The sequence below is a fragment of the Polypterus senegalus genome, chromosome 2, assembly GCF_016835505.1.
Source record: "Polypterus senegalus isolate Bchr_013 chromosome 2, ASM1683550v1, whole genome shotgun sequence".
NCBI classification, from domain to species: Eukaryota; Metazoa; Chordata; class Cladistia; order Polypteriformes; family Polypteridae; genus Polypterus; species Polypterus senegalus.
In genome coordinates, this window is record NC_053155.1 from 13,015,262 (window position 1) to 13,039,515 (window position 24,254).

Genomic DNA, 24,254 nt, shown 5'->3' on the forward strand with positions numbered 1-24,254 from the left:
GGGCTCTCCTTCCAGCTGTCTGACTCTGCTCAAGCGAGCCTGCTGTCACTCTCTCGCTCGCACCGGCTCCCCACGTCTCCAGCCTTCTCCTCCCTTAACCACCTTCCATATCTTTCTCTCATTTCTTTTCTTTTTTACCTCCCTAGCCGCCTCACACTTCTATTCATTACAGTGGTGTCGATCAGATGTGGCAATTAACAGCTCCCGGCACCAATAACAGATGTGGATGACTTCTCCCCTGTGCACTTAACTGTGGACCGTCCTAATCACGCATCGCCTGGGAACCGCTCCGACCACACATACCATGCCCCTTCGCTAAGCCGCGAGTACGGCGATTATTTATTTGAAAAGTGGCCTTTTTGACGTGAGCTGTGGGCCTGCTACAGCACATGCTGCCTCGCAGTAAGGAGACCCATCTGGGTTCGCTTCCCGGGTCCTCCCTGCGTGGGGTTTGCATGTTCTCCCCGTGTCTGTGTGGGTTTCCTCCCACAGTCCAAAGACATGCAGGTTAGGTGCATTGCCGATCCTAAATTGTCCCTGGTGTGTGGTTGTTTTGTGCGCTCCCTGTGGTGGGCTGGCACCCTGCCCAGGGTTTGTTTCCTGCCTTGCGCCCTGTGCTGGCTGGGATTGGCTCCAGCAGACCCCCGTGACCCTGTGTTAGGATATAGCGGGTTGGATAATGGATGGATGTATAATGATGATGATGATGATGACTCTGCCTAGAATTGGACACCCAGTCAACAGGTGAACAATCCTGGGAGAAAGGCCTTGGCGTGAGAGGTGACCAAGAACCTGATGGTCACTCTTTCTGAGCTCCAGAGAATCTGTGTAAAGATGGGAGAAACTTCCAGAACGACAACTATCTCTGCAACACTCCACTAATCTGGACTTTATGGATAAGACCCAGAAAGAAGCATCTCCATGGTAAAAGACACACGGGAGCCTCCTTAAGGACTCTCAGACTATGAGAAACAAGATAACCTAGTCTGAAGAAACCAGGATGGAAATGTTTGGTCTTTATTCTAAGAGTCATGTCCAGAGGAAACCGGGCACAGCTCATTATCTGTGCAATGTCATTCCAATGGTGAAGCATTTGTGGTAGACGCAACAGAGTCAAGGGAAAGCTGAATGGAGCAAAATACAGAGATATCTATAATGGAAACCTGAACCAGAGCATTCTGGACCTCATACTGGGCCAAAGGGTGACCTTCCAACAGGGCAAAGCAAAGACAACACAGGAGTAGCTCTACTATTCTGAAAATGTGCTTAAACTACTTAAACTACCACTTTATTTTTAAGTCTGCCCAATTTTAACCAGGGATGATATTTTTGTTTCTGATTTGAAATGAAATGCAGTTTAAAAGCTTTTTTTTCAGAAATTAAAACAGCTTCAGTTTACAATATTCATGTCCATGTCTATTATTTGATTCTGTCGCCCACTAAAACACTTTTAAATTAAAAAAAAAAAAACATTTGCGATTTGGGGCAAATTTACGTGCGATTACATACCATTAATCAAGATTAATTTTACACAGCCTCTAATTAATTGGATTAATTTTTTTAATCGAGTCCCACCCCTAATATATATATATGTAGATATATATATGTAGATTTGTATATATATGTGTATATACAGTATATATGTAGATATGTATATGTGTATATACAGTATGTATATATGTGTGTGTGTGTATATACAGTATGTGTATATATATGTATATGTATATATATGTATGTGTGTATATGTATATATATATAACTTTATATATATATGTTTATATATGTGTCTGTGTGTATATATTATATATATATATATGCCAGCAACACTATGATAATGACAAAACAATTACATTGTCAATCATGTTACTTTATTATTAAAATGTTTAAATGTTCCTTTTTTTTTTTCTCCTGTTAATCGCAGGTATTTTGCTATATATATATATATATATATATATATATATATATATATATATATATATATATATATATATATATATATATAATACCCGCTTCGCAGCGAGAAGTAGTGTGTTAAAGAAGCAATGAAAAGAAAAGGAAACATTTTGAAAATAACGTAACCTGATTGTCAATGTAATTGTTTTGTCACTGTTGTGAGTGATGAGTGTTGTTGTCATATATATATATATATATATATACTGTATATATTTACACACACACATAAACATATATATATATATACATATATACACACACATATATTCACACAAATACATACATACACACACATATATACACACAAATACATATATTGTGAAGGACAGCCGGGTCCCATGCCCGGTAGGGACGCCTCTGTTGCTTATGTTCCGGGGGAGCCGCCATGGGAAGTCCAATACCTCCCCGGACGCTTGGTGGCAGCCTCCCTGGTGCCGGTGATTCCCCAACCACCCGCAGGGCCTCCATGGGAGATGGAGTCCTCCACAGCTTGGTTGGGGCCCAGCGTGGCCGCTAGGGGGAGCTGCCTGCTTCCCACAGCCCGGCTGGACGAAGCTTTCAGCCCCACCCGAGGTGCAATCGACCAGGTGGTTAATCACCTGAAATGCTTCCGGTGGGCTATAAAGGGCCCAGCCACCACCACTCGGCGAGCCAGAGTTGGGAGGAAGAAGGAGACGAAGCTTGCCTGGGAGGAGTGGTGGAGAATTGTAAGATTGTGTTTTGGGACTGTGTTTGGGACTGTGTTGGGCCTGTGGGACACGGGGAAGGCGTGTGCCCACGGCTGAAGAAAATAAAACCTGTGTGTTTTGTACACGCTGCCTCTGCGTGGTCTGTGCGGGTCGGGCGCTATATAGCGCCTTTACATCTGGCGTAGCGACAGGATACCGGGCCGCCCATTTGGACCGACCTGCATAAAAATTGTGTAAACGGCCCGGCACAACACCTGGGGCACGTAGCTCAGCGCAGGAGCGCACACCGCACCGCAGTGCCGAAGCGCTCCCGAGGCAGAGAGCGCGTGCTCTATTGTGAGTACAGCGCTGAGAGCGCCTTTGACTGCAGCAGGGCACGCCCCGACGAGAGCGCGCCACCGAGGCCGGCGCGAGGCACGCGCCTGCACGACTTGCCGGGCGGACACGGCGCAGCACAGCGCTGAGAGAACGCGCTCGCAGCTGCAAGCAAGCCAGCGCAGCACAGCACAGCACAGAGCAACTGAGGCCGCAAAAACCCACCTACAGGCACCGCGCCATGGGGAAAAAGAAAGCCGGGCGGACACAGAAGCCAGCCTCCAGACGCCGCATGCCGCCCGCTCCACGGGTCACAACCGGAGGTAGGTGACGGGCTCAAGAGGGAAGGGCCACGGGAAGGGTTTTCCGCGTTGCCAGCCTACCTCCTGGACCCCGAGGGACGAACCACCTGTTGGTGGGCAGATGGCCGCTGTTCGTGGCGTGACGGCGCAGAGAGCGGCGGGAGAGCGAGGCTGGGCTGTGTCTTCCTTTGGGCCGCCAGTGAGCCGGAGGAGGAGAACCCGAGGAGTTTCCCGATGCGGTGGCTCAGCTAGAGGAGCAGGAGCTCCTCCCAAACAGGTAAAGGGGAGTGTGTCAGCCGCCCGCCGAGGACAGTTCGCAGGCGGGGTGACGGACCTTCTCCCCGAGCCTCTCGGACTCCCAAACGGACCTGCGGAGGGTCCGCAGGGTCTTGTTGGCTCGCTCGGTGGGAGGAAACAAGGGGACTTCAAGTCCAGCGCCGACCGAACGCATTAACTTTTCTTGGGCTGTAGAGGAGTTGAAACATGTTCTCCTTCCTCTACAGTCCTTAGTTAAGGTTTTTCAGGTCCTGCAGGAGACGAAGGAGGACTTGGACAGGAAGATCGGCGCCCCGATGGCGGCCGTTGTTAAATGGCTGGAGAGACGGGGGGCCAACCTCCTGCCTGCAGGACACAGCGGTTCAGGTAGGTGAAGCCTGGGCCGTAGAGGAAAGGGGGCGGAGCGCAACGGCTGCGGATATGATCAGTGCTGCTTGCCAGGTCGCCCCGCCCACTACACAAGACGCCGCCGTGTGGACCGATACGGTGGCAGAGGAACGTGTGGAGAGGCAGCTGGTGGATGTTGGCTGCCAAACAACCCCGTCCCCTCTGCCTGCACCGGTCTCTGGTCGCTAAAGGGGTGCAGGCGGCACAGGGTCTCCCTTCTTCCCATAAGGGGACCCAGACCGTCACTGCACCCCAGAGGAAGAGGAGGACCCGGACAAAGAGGTCGGGGACTCCTGACAAGGTGCAGCGTAAGCCCGCTCGGTGGCACTGCAGGAGGGCTACGCGCGGAGGGGCTTAACACATCACCAGCCCTCCCCGGAGTGGGCGAGGGGGCAGGAGTTTCCTGCCTGCTTCCGTTCCCGCAAGGGTCGAGCTGGAGGGGTCGGTTATGCTTTTCTTGTGGTCACGCTGGTCATGTCTGGAGGGTTTGTCCAAGGAGGACGTCCGAGTGGCAGGGACGTCGGGGCAGCACCCCCAGACCTGTTCATTATGTTTTTACAGGGCGCAGCCGGGAGCCAAGGATGCCGACTCCTGTCCTGAGAGGACCGGCCGGGGCAGGCCGATGATCCCCACAAGCCTCATCTGAGGGAGGGGAACTGTGAAGGACAGCCGGGTCCCATGCCCGGTAGGGACGCCTCTGTTGCTTATGTTCCGGGGGAGCCGCCATGGGAAGTCCAATACCTCCCCCGGGACGCTTGGTGGCAGCCTCCCTGGCCGTCGGTGATTCCCCAACCACCGCAGGGCTCCATGGGAGATGGAGTCCTCCACAGCTTGGTTGGGGCCCAGCGTGGCAGCTAGGGGGAGCTGCCTGCTTCCCACAGCCCGGCTGGACGAGCTTTCAGCCCCACCCGGAGGTGCAATCGGGACCAGGTGGTTAATCACCTGAAATGCTTCCGGTGGGCTATAAAGGGCCCAGCCACCACCACTGGCAGCCAGAGTTGGGAGGAAGAAGGAGACGGCTTGCCTGGGAGGAGTGGTGGAGAATTGTAAGATTGTGTTTTGGGACTGTGTTTGGGACTGTGTTGGGCCTGTGGGAAATAAAACCTGTGTGTTTTTGTACACGTTGCCTCTGCGTGGTCTGTGCCGAGGTCGGGCGCTATATAGCCTTTTACAATATATATATATACATACATACACACACACATATATAAACATATATATACATATACATACATATCTACATATATACACACACAGCTATTTCATATCAGTGCAATACGCTGTTTGTTAAAACGGTTGACTCCCGCTCTTACGTGCAATAACAAATCAAATCATTCAGTTGTCTTTGCTCATATGTCATTTTAGAGCTGGACGCCTGGCATCTTTTTTTGGCCACAAGTTCGTTTCTGTTTGGTGTGAGGTTCTGTGTTGTGGAGATTCTCAGGATGGATTGCAGGTGCTCATCAGTGAGGCAACTCCTGTGTGCTGTTTTGTTAGTCTTTATCACTGAGAAGAGCTTCTCACACAGATATGTGCTACCAAACATGCACAAGGTTCGAGCCGCATGTAGACGGACTTTTTTTGTTCTTTAAAGTCACCAAAACGCCGTGCAAACTCAGTGCGCAATAACTCTAGCTTCGCAGTAACTTGCAGCATCATAAGCTAGACTTGATTAACGCGGTAAGTGTTTGGCAAGGCAGCTGAAGCGCTGCATTATGGGATCTGTAGTTTATTGTGTTACCAGCGCTATATACCCGGCCATTAATAACAATAATACAGTATATAAAATGATCTCGCGGGCGGATATAATTACACGGGCCGGATGTGGCCCGCGGCCCTTGAGTTTGACACATATGGACTAAATAGAACTTGAAAAGATATATTTTTTCAAATGTGATCGCAATTCAGATAGAGTTGACGCACTACAGCCTGCATGCCTCAATGAGTCATCCTCCCTCGCTCTTACTTTTTTACCGTTCATCTAATGAATACACTGAGTATGGCTTTACCAAAACAATCATTGATGGCGAATAAAGTATCCATTATTCGAGTGTGTAGATCGGGTTATATATATATACATATATATATACCCGCCATCGCAGCGTGGAGAAGTAGTGTGTTAAAAAGCTAGAAAAGAAAAGAGAACATTTTAAAAATAATGTAACATGACTGTCAATATACAGTATTTGTTTTGTGAGTGTTACTGAGTGTTGCTGTCATCAAGGATTTGATTATCATTATTTCTTTCAAACAGGTTCGTATTTGTAGGATGTGTTGTGTTCAAGTTACATTCCGTTTTTGTCAATCGCTGTAAAGATGACAGGTTTCATTCATCGATTCGCTTCTTACTGCATCAATAAACAGCTCGTCTTCTTCTTTATCTGAGACCTGACACACTGCATGCACAGGTTTTTTTTACACTGTCTTCCTTTAGCGGGACATTGACTTTTTCCACCATGTGCTTTGTTTCCGCAGTAGCTGGATTTATGAATATGCTTATCAGACGCTTCATATTTTTTGCTGCCTTTTCAATTGTGTAATTCGGTTTTGTTCAGCTTTGGAACTGTTGCTTTTATCTGTGCACTGCGTCAGTTCACGTGAGCCACTCGGTGTACTTGCATCGAAGGTTCCCAGCTGTGCTGGTGCCATCTCGTGCTATGTCCATGGCTGTATTTAATGTTACCTTAGTCCTGGCACTTAAAACTTTCTCTCGCAGTTTCGCTGAGTTTGTGTCAAACACCACCCTGACCATCTCATCTTCCTCTCCATAAGCACAGTCCTTCACCCGTGAATATTTACCCGTGGCAGTTTGCTATTGGATTGCCGCTGACGGACGGCCTTATATGGGCAGGCACTAAATTACAAACGCCAGCGCAGCCTGTCTATGAACTTAATTTAAAGTGTAGGTTTACATCGTGCTTTGTTTCCAAGTAGCAGAACTCATGAATATGGTTGTATATGTCACTCGCCGCTTCTTATTGTTTCGCTGCCTTCTCAATTATATAATGCATGTTTTCTTAAGTGCTTTTTGGAGGTCTTCCTGGTTTTCTATGTACTGCGTGATTACGGGGAGGCGTGATGATGTCACACGAAACTCCGCCCCCACGGCGTTGAAGCTCATCTCCATTACAGTAAATGGAGAAAAACTGCTTCCAGTTATGACCATTACGCGTAGAATTTTGATATAAAACCTGCCCAACTTTTGTAAGGAAGCTGTAAGGAATCAACCTGCCAAATTTCAGCCTTCCACCCACACGGGAAGTTGGAGAATTAGTGATGAGTGAGTGAGTGAGTGAGTGAGTGAGTGAGGGCTTTGCCTTTATTAGTATATATATATATATATATATATATATATATATATATATATATATACAGATATATATAAATATATATATATATATATAAATAGATAGATATGACAACAACACTCATATCAATGACAAAACAATTACATTAACAATCATGTTACGTTATTATTACAATGTTTCCTTTTCTTTTTACTTCTCCGCTGCCAATCGCAGGTATTTTGCTATATATATATATATTCTTTAACACACTACTTCTCCGCTGCGAAGCGCGGGTATTTTGCTAGTCTTTAATAAATTGGTCAAAGGACTTGTTTTCCTTTTGTCATTCTGGGGTGTGGAGTGTTGTCTGATTAGGGACAAAATGAATTGAAGTGATTTTAGTATAAGGCTGCAGCACAGCAAAATGTGAAAAAATTTGTTACCCGAAATTACCCGAACTGTTCTATAACATTTCAGTAATTATTTACCTCTCTGATGCTGATCTTACTGATTATAAAATAGGTCATTACAATAGCAATTGATGAGAAGAATTCAGAATTAATTGCAGAATTATGGTATTTGAGGGTTCTTCTAGAGTTCCTCTGTCTCTCTCATAACAGGCTTAAGTTTCGAAATTGGTATTTTCCTCTCAAGAAACTGTGACACACAGACACAGACCCATCATCAAGATATCAGTGTTTTTGGTACCCATTAAAAACCAGAGATCGAAATATTTTGGACGAATCTAAACCTTCCCCACAGATGATAGGTTATGGTGGGGTAGGGCGCAAAGAAAAAGTGAAGGGGTCTGACTACTTTCTGAATGCACTGTAATGCTGTCCAAAGGTAAGTTCCACATTTAGGTAGTTCATTGTTGTCACACATGTGCGATTGGGAGGAAGCTAAAGAGCCTGAATAATAGTAGATCCACGCCAGACCAGGGGGTGGCGAGGTGCACTGACTTTCTCTCTCAGTCCTCTGCAGACCATCCATAGGAAATCCCACAGGGTTCCAGCTCCACTGATTACGTCACTTTCTGGGTCCGGCGCCATTGATGACGTCACTTCCGGTTCCAGCACCACTGATGTCGTCACTTCTGGTTCCGCCCCCACTGATGATGTCACTTCCTATCCAGATGGCATCACTTCCGGTCCCGATGATGTTACTTCCTGATGTGGGCTTTAAAGCCGCCATCTTTACAACCATAACACTAGAATTACCAGAGCCTACGAAAGATCTGTCCCACCTTAAATCGTTTCTTACTTCTCTGTTAGCATCTTTTGTCCTTTAAATGTGTTGATAAGCAGCAAGCAGCCTGCTATCACATCTCCCACCGGCGCACAGTTTTCTCAGCTCAAGTCTGTTTACCTTCATGTCAGTTGCTTGGAGTTGTATAGAGTGAGAAGTCAAGCAAAACGACACCTTTTATAAATACTATATCGTTATTTGGAAAACATGCATTTCATGTGTGTTTCATGTCTACAACGATCTAAGTTAGGGGTGGCCAGGGGTGGCCACACTTTTTCGGCTTACGAGCTACTTCACACAAATCACAAGGTCAAAATGATCTACCTACATTAAAAAAAAAATATATATATATATATATATATATATATATATATATATATACTAATAAAAGGCAAAGCCCTCACTGACTCACTCACTCATCACTAATTCTCCAACTTCCCGTGTAGGTTGAAGGCTGAAATTCATCAGGCTCATTCCTTACAGCTTACTTACAAAAGTTGGGCAGGTTTCATTTCGAAATTCTACGCATAATGGTCATAACTGGAAGCTATTTTTCTACATATACTGTAATGGAGTTGAGCTCGAAAGCCGTGGGGGGCGGAGTTTCGTGTGAAATCATCACGCCTCCCACGTAATCACGTGAACTGACTGTCAACGCAGTGCGTAGAAAACCAGGAAGAGCTCCAAAAAGCGCTGAAGAAAACATGCATTATATAATTGAAAAGGCAGCGAAACAATAAGAAGCGAGCAAGTGACATATACAACCATATTCATGAGTGCTGCTACTTTGTAAACAAAGCAAGGTGTAAACCTAAAGTTTAAATTAAGTTCATAGACAGGCTGCCGCTCGCGTTTGTCATGCCCACAGGTAATGCGGGATACAAGTTTAATGAGAGGATGCAGGATATAAACGAGAGTTTTGATAACTTTGTAACTAAGTTAAAATTGCAGGTGAAGGGCTGTGCTTATGCAAATTCCGAGAGACTGTGTTTGTGGGAGATTGACAGTTAAGGCGGGTGGGGGAGTCACGTCATCATCTCCCCTCCCATTCACCTCATTTTTCTCTGAGCTGCGCTCCGCGGCTAACGCGGTCTTGCGGAAGCAACTTCGTCAGACTGCCACCAAATACTCACAGAAAAATCCACAAGTTAACACACGCTGTCTCTAGAGTTTCTCCACACTGAATCCTCCAGGCACTACTTACAAAAGGTTACATTGACAATTGTGTTATTTTTAAAATGTTTCCTTTTCTTAGCACAAGCACAGCTGAGAAGCTTTGATGCATGTGCTCCATAACGCGTTAAAAAATAACGCATTTAATCACAAGCAAAGGGGAACTTCTGTCAATGCATGATTTCCTGGTACACCGATTACATTGATCAGCGCTTCCCGATTCATTTTAGCCTCACACCCCCTTGGTTTGAGAAGAAGTATGAAAAAATATGAGGTAAACACAGTAAAACAGATCACCAATTGAACCTTTATAAATAATCAATTCGCCATCAATAATTGTTTTGGTAAAGCCATACTCAGTGTAATCCTCCTTCCATTTTATAATTTTTCTGCCACTAGCCATGATTAAATGAACGTAAAAAAGTAAGAGCAAAGCGAGGGTGACTTATTCAGGCAGGCAGGCAGGCCACAGCTCAATAGCTCCAATTTGGATATAAGTAGCTTCTATTTGGTCCCCAGAAATATTTTTGTTAGGAATGGAAGTTGAATTTAGTCTTTAAATTTCTATGTTAAAGACAAAGTTATGCAATGATGACTACATTTAACTATATAAAGTCAAAACTTGTATATATAAAGTCATTCGTGAATATATAAAGTCAAAACTTCATTATATAAAGTCACTGTCAGAATAAATAAAGTCAAAACTTGAATATATAGCCTAAAGTCATTCCCAAATATTTAAAGTCAATACTTGAGTATATAAAGACGGCGTTGGAATATTTCGGAATATATAAAGTAAGCGTTACAATCTATAAAGTCAAAACTTAAATATATAAAGTCAGCATCGGAATATATAAAGTCAGCGCTGGAATCTATAAAGTCAAAACTTAAATATATAAAGTCAGCGCTGCAATATATAAAGTCAAAACTTCAATATATAAAGTCAGCGTAGGAATATACAAAGTCAGCGCTGGAATATCCATCCATTTCCCAACCCGCTGAATCCGACCACAGGGTCACGGGGGTCTGCTAGAGCCAATCCCAGCCAACACTGGGCGCAAGGCAGGAACCAATCCTGGGCAGGGCACATGCACCATTTTCAAAACATTAACCGAACAGTCTTTTTTAAATTTATTTTTCTGAATACGTTTTTGTTCACTTAGTTCAGTTCAGAGTCGTTTCAATCAGTAGATTTTGACTTTCACTTTATATATTCAGGAGTGAGTTTATATACTCCGATGTTGACTTTATATAATCAGGAATGAATTTATACATTCTGACGCTGACTTTATATATTCAACTTTTGACTTTATATATTCCGACAGTGACTTTGTATATTCAAGTTTTGACTTTATATATTCGGGAATGACTTTATATATTCAAGTTTTGACTTTATATATTCTGACACCGACTTTATATATTCACAAAATCAATTTATTTGCCTGTTTGGCACCCCATAGTATATGTGTGTGTGTATATATGTACACATGTATATATATATATATATATATATATATATATATATATATATATATATATATATATATCTATACTAATAAAAGGCAAAGCCCTCACTCACTCACTCACTCACTCACTCACTCACTCACTAATTCTCCAACTTCCCGTGTGGGTGGAAGGCTGAAATTTGGCAGGTTCATTCCTTACAGCTTCCTTACAAAAGTTGGGCAGGTTTTATATCGAAATTCTACGCGTAATGGTCATAACTGGAAGCTGTTTTTCCATTTACTGTAATGGAGATGAGCTTGAACGCCGTGGGGCGGAGTTTCGTGTGACATCATCACGCCTCCCACGTAATCACGCAGTACATAGAAAACCAGGAAGACCTCAAAAAGCGCTGAAGAAAACATGCATTATATAATTGAGAAGGCAGCTAAACAATAAGAAGCGAGCGAAAGTGACATATACAACCATATTCATGAGTTCTGCTACTTGAAACAAAGCACGATGTAAACCTACACTTTAAATTAAGTTCATAGACAGGCTGCGCTGGCGCTTGTAATTTAGTGCCTGCCCATATAAGGCCGTCCGTCAGCGGCAATCCAATAGCAAACTCCACTAAATATTCACGGGTGAAGGACTGTGCTTATGGAGAGGAAGATGAGATGGTCAGGGTGGTGTTTGACACAAACTCAGCTTAAACTGCGAGAGAAAGTTTTAAGTGCCAGGACTAAGGTAACATTAAATACAGCCATGGACATAGCACGAGATGGCACCAGCACAGCTGGGAACCTTCGATGCATGTACACCGAGTGGCTCACGTGAACTGACGCAGTGCACAGATAAAAAGCAACAGTTCCAAAGAGCGCTGAACAAAACACAATTACACAATTGAAAAGGCAGCAAAAATATGAAGCGCCTGATAAGCATATTCATAAATCCAGCTACTGCGGAAACAAAGCACACGTGGAAAAAGTCAATGTCCCGCTAAAGGAAGACAGTGTAAAAAAACCGTGCATGCAGTGTGTCAGGTCTCAGATAAAGAAGAAGACGAGCTGTTTATTGATGCAGTAAGAAACGAATCGATGAATGAAACCTGTCATCTTTACAACGATTGACAAACACGGAATGTAACTTGAACACAACACATCCTACAAATACGAACCTGATTGAAAGAAATAATGATAATCAAATCCTTGATGACAGCAACACTCAGTAACACTCACAAAACAAATACTGTATATTGACAGTCATGTTACGCTATTTTTAAAATGTTCCCTTTTCTTTTCTAGCTTTTTAACACACTACTTCTCCTGCGATACGCTGGTATATATATATATATATATATATATATCCCGATCTACATACTCGAATAATGGATACTTTATTCGCCATCAATGATTGTTTTGGTAAAGCCATACTCAGTGTATTCATTAGATGAACGGTAAAAAGTAAGAGGAGGGAGGATGCAGGCTGTAGTGCGTCAACTCTATCTGAATTGCGATCACATTTGAAAAAATATATCTTTTCAAGTTCTATTTAGTCCATATGTGTCAAACTCAAGGGCCGGGCCACATCCGCCCGCGTGTAATTATATCCGCCCGAGATCATTTTATATACTGTATTATTGTTATTAATGGCCCGGTATATGAAGCGCTGGTAACACAATAAACTACAGATCCCATAATGCAGCGCTTCAGCTGCCTTGCCAACACTTACCGTTAATCAAGTCTAGCTTATGATGCTGCAAGTTATTGCGAAGCTAGCTCACACGATGCTGAAGAGAAAAGTTGATTCTGAAAATAGAGCCTTTAAAAACCGATGGGAGGCTGAGTATATGTTTACTGAACCCGTGTGTCTCATTTGTGGAGCTAATGTGGCTGTAATTACAGAATTTAATCTAAGACGGCACTATGAGACAAAACATCAGGGTAACCTGAATGAATGCAATGCAGAAGATACAGAAAGCAGAATAATTAAATAAGAATCTGACACTTCAGCGGACGTTTTACCCGTGCACAATCACAAAGTGATTTCAAGTGAAGCTGCTTTTATGGGAGACACAAATGCACCAGTGCACTTGCCCCACTTTCCCTGTTGCCAAGTAATGTTAAACCAAGTCGTCACTACGGTGTTCCCAAATACGCACTTTGCTGATAAACTGAGCGCACTGAGTTTGCACGGCGCTTTGGTGACTTTGAAGAACAAAAAGTCCGTCTACATGCGGCTCGAACCTTGTGCATGTTTGGTAGCACATATCTGTGTGAGAAGCTCTTCTCAGTGATAAAGACTAACAAAACAGCACACAGGAGTCGCCTCACTGATGAGCACCTGCAATCCATCCTGAGAATCTCCACAACACAGAACCTCACACCAAACAGAAACGAATTTGTTGCCAAAAAAAGATGCCAGGCGTCCAGCTCTAAAATGACATATGAGCAAAGACAACTGAATGATTTGATTTGTTATTGCTGAAAGGAACACATTTTATTTATATTTCCAGGTTTTGTTATGCAGCATGTTCATATTTGAATTTGTATAATTTTGACAGGATATATTTTTATGGAGAGCAAAATCTTTTGGGATATTTAAAATCTAAGTTTATTTTTATATAAAATTACATAAGAGTAAAGAAATTTGAATGTTTGTTCTTTTAATGTTTACTTTATTTCTAACTTGTATAATTTAGACAGGATATATTTTTATGGAGAGCAAAATATTATAAGTTGTTTAAGGTTTGAGTTGATTTATTCACAAATAATATTCCTGTCTGTTTTACCATTCCTACCAAAGATATTTCTGTCGACTAAATAAAAATTCCTTCTATTTAAAATTTAAATAGAACTTGAACAAATACGATAGTTCATAATATCCACGCAGACTTGCACGTAAGAGCGGGAGTTATCCATTTTAACAAGCAGCGTATTGCACTGATACGAAATAGCTGTGTGTGTATATATGTAGATATGTATGTATATGTATATATATGTTTATATATGTGTGTGTGTATGTATGTATATATGTATGTATTTGTGTGTATATATGTGTGTGTATGTATGTATGTATGTGTATATATGTAGATATATATATGTATGTATATAGGTGTATATATATGTGTATATGTATAGATATGTATATATATATATGTTTATGTGTGTGTGTGTAAATATATATATATATATATATGACAACAACACTCATCACTCACAACAGTGACAAAACAATTACATTGACAATCATGTTACGTTATTTTCAAAATGTTTCCTTTTCTTTTTCATTGCTTCTTTAACACACTACTTCTCCGCTGCGAAGCGCGGGTATTTTGCTAGTATATATATATATATAGTGAAAAAGGCGCTTTATAGCGCTCGACCCGGCACAGACCACGCACAGGCACGCAAGAATTTTATTTCTACTTCTTCAGCCGTGGGCACACGTCTTCCTCGTGTCCCACAGGCCCAACACAGTCCAAAGCACAAAATACACAAAAAAACAAACGCTTCCTGGCACCACCACTCCTCCCAGGCAAACTCGTCCTCTTCCTCTCGATTCTGGCCCTGATTGCTGGGAGGCGGGCCCTTTTATACCCCACCCAGAAGTGTTCCAGGTGCCTGACCAGCTGGTCTTAATTGCACCTCCGGGTGGGGCTGATAAACCGTCCAGTGTGGTGGCTGGTTCTTTGCAGCACCCCCTAGCGGCCACCCCATCTCCCAACCGTGCTGCTGTTGGGACTCCATGTCCCATGGAGCCACGGGGGAGATTGAGGAGGGATCCACGGTCAGGGAGACTGCCCCCAAGCGCCCCGGGGGAGGTACTGCCATGTCCATGATGGCTCCCGCGGGACGTATGCAGCAGAGGCGTCCCGGCCGGGCATGGAACCCAGCTGTCCGTCACAATATATATATATGCCAGCAACACTCATGACAATGACAAAACAATTACATTGTCAATCATGTTACGTTATTATTATTATTATCTCCGCTGCCAAGCATGGGTATTTTGCTATATATATATATAGATATAGATATAGATATAGATATACATATTTATATATATATATATATATATAGATATGACAACAACACTCATATCAAAGACAAAACAATTACATTAACAATCATGTTACGTTATTATTAAATTTTTCCTTTTCTTTTCATAACTTCTTTAACAGAAGCGTGGGTATTCTGCTAGTATATATATATATATATATATATATATATATATATATATATATATATATATATATATATACTGAGTAATCTATCATTGCTATTCCAAACACGGTAAAATGTGGAAAGTTACTTTCGAACTGTTCATAAAAAGTACGAAACTGGCTCCTTTCCAAAAAGCAATCTGAGAAAGAGAAAGGAGAGGGAACTAAAATCAAAGTTGAGACACAATGGAAGGCGTGTGCGTAACTTGACAGCATCCGCTACAGAGCAGATTGAAAATTGTCTGTCAGACTTTATCTAATGGAAAAAAGTAACGATTTGAGCGTTGCCCAATGTAGTGGAGTAAGAGTGGCGTTTCATCTACATCACAAATGTACTCAAGTAAAAGTAAAAAATATAGTGCAGTAAAACTACTCTTAGAAGTACAATTTTTTAAAAAAGTTACTCAAGTAAAAATAACGGAGTAAATGTAACTCATTACTACCTACCTCTGATACTCAGTATATATATATATATATATATATATATATATATATATATATATATATATATATATATATATATATATAACATTTTTAATATAGGTAGACCATTTTGACCTGGTCATTTTAAAAGTAGCTCGCAAGCCGAAAAAGTGGGGACACCCCTGGCATAGATTGTTGTGTTTCAAATAATGATCTAGTATTTATAAAGGGTGTCATTTTGCTTGACTTCTCAATCTATACAACTGACATGCAGGTAAACAGATTTGAGCTGAGAAAACTGTGCGGGTTGGGGGATGTGATAGCAGGCTGCTTGCTTTTTGCTGCTTATCAACACATTTAAAGGACAAAAGACGCTGACGGAGAGGTGCGAAGCGATTTAAGGTGGGACGAAGTTTTTTCATAGGCTCTGGTATTTCTAGTGTTAAGGTCAGTTCTGTTTGGATTCAGACTTGTGAACATCTCACAATCTAATTACCTATTCGCAGCCAGGGTACAATATACGGGAGGCTGCCCTAAACTTTTTTTGATGTCTTTCAACTATTATTGTGACACTGTATACCTTATAATCTTCATACATCACAATTATCATAAACGATACTAAAACTTCTTCGATGGGTGACTATAATAATATTTGGACCACAGAGAGTAAGAGCTAATTGAGGGCAATTTGAGAACAGGGAATGGTCCTTGCTCTGGTTTTCCTTGTGGACACTGACATGTCTGCCCCTAATCTGTTTCATCAGCTCAATTCCTAAGATATTAAAGTTCTCAAGTGCTGGCAGCTTTTAAAACATAATCTCAAAGGAGAGCTTTTAAATGGTGCAGGTGTAAAAAGTTCCATGCTGAAAACAGAGCCATAACTGGGCTCCTGCGTATAAGAGAGCGCAGGGCCAGGGGGATAACTGGTTATTTAGTCAGTCAGGACGATGGGTGAGAGTCATTCAGACAGCCAGACAGGAGTGGATAAAGATGAACAGGCAGTGGAAAATTTCAGTGATGCCTAAGGAGTTCAGGGGGGCTTAGAAGTGCAGGCTGTGTGGTGGGTTATGTTTAACAGCTGAGGGATCTCAATAGCATGTGCTCTCACACTACCGGATGATCTGATTTATGGAAAAGGTCACTCTGTGGCAATTTGTGTAACTCCTGCAGCAGTCAACGGGGACACGGAAATCTCCATTGGGTGCCAGTGTTCTAATAAAAAGCCAGGTGGGCATTTGTTGGGAGTGGGACATCTACAGAGAAAAGGAAGAAGAACCAGCAGACAGAACAGAGGAATAATTTGGAAAACCAAGTAAAGGTGTGGTGAGAGGGACTGTATATCATAATGGATATTTAGAGTTTGGTGAGACACTATATGACAGAAAGAGGTAGAAAAGAAAGACACTGTAGAGGATATACACTGTAATAAAAAGTGATTTATAAAAATATTTACAAAGAGGTAAGATGCTATATAATAAAAAGAGGTAGAAAAGAAAGGCACTATACAGCACATACACCGTCATAAATGATGATATGTAGAATTAATACATTTGATGTAAGACACTATATGATAGATGTAGATAAGAAAGGCACTATAGAGTATATAAACTGTCATAAAAAGTTATTTAAAAAAATAATTATTAGGAGGTAAGACATTATATAATAGAAAGAGGCATGAAAGAAAGGCACTATAGAGTATATAAACTGTCATAAATGGCGATATGTATAATTAATTATTAGGAGGTAAAAAACTATATAATAGATGTACATAAAAAAGGCACAATACAGCATATACACAGTCATAAACAGTGATATATACAATTAATTATTAGAAGGTAAGGCACTATATAACAGAAAGAGGAAGATAAGAAAGTCAAATACACAGTCATAAATGGTTATATTTAAAATTAACACATTGAAAATGCACTATATGAAATATTGTATAGTATGTCCAATACATATATAATAATAATAATAATAATAATAATAATAATAATAATAATACATTTTATTGATTTGTAGGCTCCTTTCTAAACACTCAAGGACACCGAATAATAGACAAAACACAGATTATAAACAAAAGTAAAATACAAAAGTTAAAATCAGACAGAGCAATTATAATCAAAGAGAAAAAGCAGTCTTAAAGAAATGAGTTTTAAGTTTAAATTTGAAAAGTGAAAATGATTCAATATTTCTAAGCTCTGGTGGTGGTGAGTTCTGAGCGACTGAATGCTCTGCTCACCATAGTGGTAAGACGGGTGAACGGGGCAGTCAAGTGAATGGAGGAAGAGGACCTGAGGGTGCGGGAAGGAATGGCAACATGGAGGAGGTCAGACAGATATGGAGGGGCGAGGTTGTGGAGAGCCTTAAAATTTAACAGACAAATTTTTAATTGACTTCGGAACTTAACTGGAAGCCAGTGAAGCTGCTGCAAGACGGGAGTGATATGGTGAATAGAGGGGGTTCTAATAATGATGAGGGCCAGTTAAAGCTCATAAAGAGATTTGTGAGAAAGACCAAAGAAAAGGGAATTGCAATAATCCAGACGAGAAGTGACGAGGCTATGAACGAGGATAGTAGTGGTGTGGGGCGAATACGATTAAAATTACGCAGGTGGAAATATGCAGACCAGGAGATGTTATTGATGTGGGACTGAAAGGATAAAGTACTGTCAAGAATGACACCCGTGGGGAAGGGGAGACAGAGGAATTATCAATAACAAAGGAAAAATTATCAGTTTTGGATAATGTGGATTTTGTACCAATGAGGAGAATCTCAGTTTTATCACTTGTTATTTAATTTAAGAAAATTTGAAGAAAACAAGGATTTGATTTCTGCTATGCAATCAGTAAGTGAGGAGAGTAGAAAGGAAGCAGTAGGTTTGCTAGTGAGATAGAGCTGGGTGTCATCAGCATAACAGTGGAAGCTAAGGTTATATTTACAAAAGATATTGCCGAGGGGAAGGAGGTAAATAATGAAAAGGAGGGACCCCAAGACAGAGCCCACCTGAAGTAACAGCGGTGAGTTGGGTTTCAAGCTGAATGAACTGAGTACAGCCTGAGAGGTAGGTTCTGAACCAATCTAATGGAGCGTGGGCAATGCCAATCGAAGATAATCTATTGAGAAGAGTCGTGTGACAAATAATATCAAAGGCTGCACTCAAGAAGGATGAGAATAGGAATTAAACCAGAATCAGCGGCCATAAGGAGGTCATTAGTAATTTTTATAAGTGTGGTTTCTGTCCTGTGGAGGGGATGAAAACCAGACTGGAACTGCTCATATAAATTGTTATGAGAAAAATGAGAATGAAGCTGAATAACCACTATTTTTTCAAGTATTTTGGAAAATGAAGGGTAGATCAGAAATAGGACGAAAATTACTGAAATTAGTCGGATCGGCACCAGGTTTTTTCAGTATTGGGGTTATGGCAGCAGTTTTGAAAGATGAAGGAACAGTACCAGTAGTGAGAGAAGAGTGGATTATAACAGAAATAAGGGGGACCAGAGAGGAGAAGCAGGCTTTGACCAGAACTGTAGAGAGGGGGTCCAGTTGGCAGTTGAATGGCTTAGACTTACAGACGAGATCTGAGATTTCTGAGAAAGTAAGAAGCTGAAAAGTGGAAAATGAGTGAGTTGGTGGGTGAAATTCAAATGCAGTACTGGAGGAATCCATACAGAGAGACTGATGAATCTTCTGGATTTTTTCATTAAAAAAGGACATAAGGGAATTGCAAAATTCAGTTGAATATAGATGAGAAGGTAAAGAATCCAGGGATAGTGTGATATTGTTAAGTAGTGAAAACAATGACTTGGTGTTTCCTTCATTGGAAGAAATAATGAGAGTATAATAGTTAGATTTAATTTGGGCAATACAGTCCTTGTAATAAAGCAGATGGGTTTTGTACATCTCACTATATAACAAACAGATAAGAAAGATGTGACTTAAAAGATAAATAAATAGGAAAGCCATTATTTAATCCCTTTGATCAAATCTCTTCTTAAATTTGTGTCACTGGATTTTGCCCTTGAGAGGTTTCAGAAAGTGGCCTGTCCTGCCTAATCATGCTTTATAGACTGAAAAACGGCTCACAACTGATGACCCCATAGTATCCGGTGGGGTATTGTTCAGAAGTACGCCGTTCCATTTGCCATTTGGTCCATGTGACTGCAGAGCGAGAGTTGTTTTAGCAGACCTGGTGTCAGGTTCGTTCATTACGGGTGTTGGGCTTCACCATCAGTATGTCTCAGTTTTTCTCATGTTTGTGATTTTATGGAAGGATATCAAAGTGGCATACCACGATTTGCAGGGTAGTTTGAGAACCAGAGGATTAAACCTTTTGTTTTAATAGATGATGTTGTCCTCTTAAGCTGATGTCATATTAGGAGACTTCTGGTCGTGGGGTGTGTTGGGCCTGCTGACTGTAGTTGCTTATCTCGAAGTCTGATCATATCAATTTCATTGACTGAAAGTCATCACACACGTCACATTTACCGACTGAGTGCCAACCTTCTGTTACAGTTGTGTTTGCCCCTTATTGTGACAGCCAATGACAGCCAGGTGTGCTGCTTGATGGAGCCAGCACTGTACAAAGTATTAATAGGCACGGTGAGTTCTGTCATTGTAAATAAAACACAAGACTTCAGACAGCTGAGCTCCTCTTCTGTCTGTGAATTCCAAATCTCTACTTCCAGATGAACAGACTGAAGAAACACAGAAAGAAGGTGAGGGAGTCAGCAGGGCTACCCCTGGCACAATAAAAACAACAAAAAATGTAGTACTCCTGGCACAAAGGAAAGATGGTATTAATCAGATTAGTAAGCTTTCAAAATAAGGTTCTGACAGCGGGAGCACGGCCATCCTTACGGGCACGGTCAAAATGTGATGTGCCCTTCCTGGGACTGCCCATTTTTATGGTAACTGGTATGAAATGGGCAGACCCTGCTCTGGGCACTGTGGGCAAGGATAGCCATTTTCTTTGGGCACCTTCTTGGACCTATGAGAGAAACAGAAAATACAGTTAGCAACGGCGCCCACTCTTGTCTCAGAATGGTATTGCTTAGGTCAGTAGTGCTAGGATGATGATCACCAGACACATAGATATACTGTACATAAATATATATATATATATACAGTATGTACATATAAGCTTGTGTATATCTGTGTTTCATTTTTATATTACACAATGACATTTTTAGCTTTAATTTGTTTTATATTCACTAATTATTTAGCATTCAGTTTTCAATTCTCTCTTTTCATTTGTGGGGACCGCAGGGCTTCCGGTTTTGTATTTGACTTGTTTAGGGTGCATTTGAGATAATGTTTGCTAACCGTGCCAGTCTTATCTATCTATCTATCTATCTATCTATCTATCTATCTATCTATCTATCTATCTATCTATCTATCTATCTATCTATCTATCTATCTATCTATCTATCTATCGCCTGTGTCAATTATCCCAATTATTATGGCCCCCTGAATTGGGGAATATGTAGAAAAAGTGTTGTGTGACAAAAATGTATGGACATCCCCTTAAATGCAAGTTTGCAATGTGAATTTTAATCACAAAATCTGATTTGTAATTTTAAACCGTAGAGCAGAGAGGTGATATCGTGTTCCTTTAGACAGACAGGCTTGGCTGACTCTAGTTTTCATTTCATTTAATTGTCTTATAAAGATCCGTAAAGTAAATTGGTAAAGCAGATGCCTTTGGAGGTTATTAGACCCTGATGAACCTGAGGATATCCCACCCATGGGTCTTATACTGATTGGTAGGCCACATAGCTTAGTCGATGAGGTATTGGCTGTGCAGATTACTTCTCCTCATAAACTGCCTATAGGAAAACATGTCACACCAGGATTAAAATCCTGAGTTTAAAATGGATGTATTTTTCTAAAATGTTTGGTCACTTGGGAATCTTCCACTTGTCATATGGACTGGAGACGGTGGCACAGGAGACACGGCTGGAGATGGCAGAGTTAAAGATGTTAAGATTTGCATTGGGTGTGACGAGGATGGACAGGGTTAGAAATGAGGACGTTAGAGGGTCAGCTCAGGTTGGACAGTCAGGAGACAAAGTCAGAGAGGAGAGATTGTGTTGGTTTGGACATGTGGAGTGGAGATATGCTGAGTACATTGGGAGAAGGGTGCTAAGGATAGAGCTGTCAGGCAAGAGGAGAAGAGGAAGGCCTAAGAGAAGGTTTATGGATGCGGTGAGAGATGACATGAAGGTGATGGGTGTGAAAGAGCAAGATAGAGAGGACAGGAAGAGTTAGAGGAAGATGATCTGCTGTGGTGACCCCTAACAGAAGCAGCCAAAAGAAGAAGAAGAGTCAAGATGTTAATGATTTTGTGTTAGCATGTGAAACATTAAATTATGTGAAGCCAGCACAGGGTCTATCTGTAACAACCAATCTTTGAATCGAATATCAGTTTCCCATAGTTACTTAGAGAATGGGTGGGGGTCCCTTCTTGAAAATTAAGAATGGTTACATTCGGAAGTACCTTTGACCCGCTTCATTTATGGTCTATTTAGTGAGCAGACCTCCAATCACTGTTATCATGTGACATACACCGCTGTAGTGGTAATGAATCTTACAAGGCTGACTCACTCTCATTTTCTGCTTGTTGTTTTTACTAGATGAATTGAAGAAGTCAGCCAAGATGTGGAATGGGACAGTGACAGTGTCAGAGTTTGTACTACATTGTGCGATAGACCCTGAGCAGAGGACCATTACAATCGTGTCACTTGCTCTCATCTACTTGGTGACACTCATTGGAAACCTGCTAGTAATTGCAGTTATCACTATGAACCCTCATCTCAAGACACCGATGTTTTTGTACATCTGCTTCTTAGCCATCATTGATGTCGTTAACAGCACCAATCTTATCCCACGTATGTTGGCTATCCTGCTCTTCAACTCTTCAACCGTGCCTTACGGACCCTGCTTACTGCAGCTGTCTGTCGTGTACTACCTTGGGGTTTTGGAGGGCAATCTTTTGCTAGTTATGGCCTGTGATCGCTATGTTGCTGTGGTTTATCCCCTGAGGTATCCATCGATTGTTACGAGTAAAGTCGTCTGGGCCAGCATCTTCCTGGTGAACATTATTGGTGCAGTGATCCTCACACCATACCTGGTTTATGTAAGAGAACTCTCCTTTTGTCGCACCAATGTCTTGCCTTACTGTTTCTGTGACTATGCGACAATGGTTCAAATCGCATGTACCAATGACCCCAAGTATATTGTCATTTTGTCCATCACAACAGGAATATCGGCATCATACTGTGTGACGCTGACCCTCTTTTCCTACTACAAAATCGCTCGAGCTGCTCTGAAGATCTCCTCCGTCAAAGGGAAACAGAAGGTCTTCAGTACCCTGCTGACCCACCTGCTGGTGGTGGGCCTCTTCTATTGCCCTCTGATGATCTCCTACATACTCCCTGGAGTCGGGGTGAAGCTGTCGGCCGAAGCCTGCACTTCTTTAATCATTGTAGCCATCCTAGTCCCTCCGATGATGAATCCCTTAATCTACAGCTTTAGGAACAAGGAAATAAAAAGCAGCATCCACAGGCTTGTCACGGGAAAGAGAACAAATCCCGAGATCGATGATCCGTAGTAAATCAGGAGTGAAAGGGAGCACAAGTGGTGACCCATAATTTTACAATTGAAAGTAAAGAGAAAATTAATTATAGCATAACAGAAGTGTCTTTGTGTAAGTTAAGATTATTCACACAAAGTGTAGGTACGATTTCACTTACGATGAACAATAGCATACGGGTATGATAAGATCAAGTCCTACAAAAGATTGTGACTTTTGGGACACTGAATGGATCAACGGGGCAATGAAGGAATACAAATCAGACGTAGAACCCACAAGCCACCCTTAGCATTCACAGACAATAGAAAATTCAGAAACAGCGTGAAAATTTAAATCGATAAATTCATATGCTATTTTATCATTGACACTGTGTGATATTTATATACTGCAGTTAACTGGGATTAGGAATATCTGAAAATTATCCCACAGATAACATATTTAGCAACCCACTGGTTCTGTGATGCTGATTTCTGGCCATGAATATATTTTTAGCTCTTATTCTCCTTCCCGTTGAAACTAGACAGTTTTGACAAGCTGTATGCCTTCCGACTGACATTTTTTTTGCTTTTCTGTGAATTTATTTCTTTAACCAGAAAGTAGAAATTTTGCTTTCATTTTTCATATAAATGTTAACGCAGTAAATAAGTCTATATCTGCTAATTCTAGGTTTAGTATATACTTCTGATCATGTTGTTTGTAAGTTGCACAATGTTAGCTACGAAACTCAGATGAAAATGATGTCAATATTCAGAATGTCAAATTGTAGGCTCTAATTGCAAATAAAGTCATTCACAAGTCAGCATTCTCTATGTCCGGTTCTCTTTCTGGGATTTGTTCCTAGCTGGGATAAGCTCCAGTACCCCCTGCGACCCTGATCTGGATTGAACACGTTGGAAAATGACATGACGTTGTTGTGACTGTCTGGGCTGCTCC

The 24,254-nt window shown here is 41.6% G+C and overlaps 1 protein-coding gene across 1 annotated transcript; it reads left to right on the plus strand.

Moving 5' to 3' along the window:
• Positions 1 to 3,198: 3,198 nt before the first annotated feature.
• LOC120524163 (olfactory receptor 1E5-like) lies at positions 3,199 to 23,339 on the plus strand. Its single transcript, XM_039746043.1, has 2 exons — positions 3,199 to 3,280; positions 22,363 to 23,339. Exons 1-2 carry the CDS (start codon positions 3,199 to 3,201, stop codon positions 23,337 to 23,339), a joined length of 1,059 nt encoding a protein of 352 aa, XP_039601977.1.
• The last annotated feature ends 915 nt before the right edge of the window (positions 23,340 to 24,254 follow it).

Coding starts and splice junctions, on each gene's coding strand:
- LOC120524163 (XM_039746043.1), top strand. CDS start 3,199: ATGGGGAAAAAGAAAGCCGGGCGGACACAGAAGCCAGCCTCCAGACGC. Junction 3,281..22,362: donor TCCACGGGTCACAACCGGAG/GTAGGTGACGGG, acceptor TGTTTTTACTAG/ATGAATTGAAGAAGTCAGCC.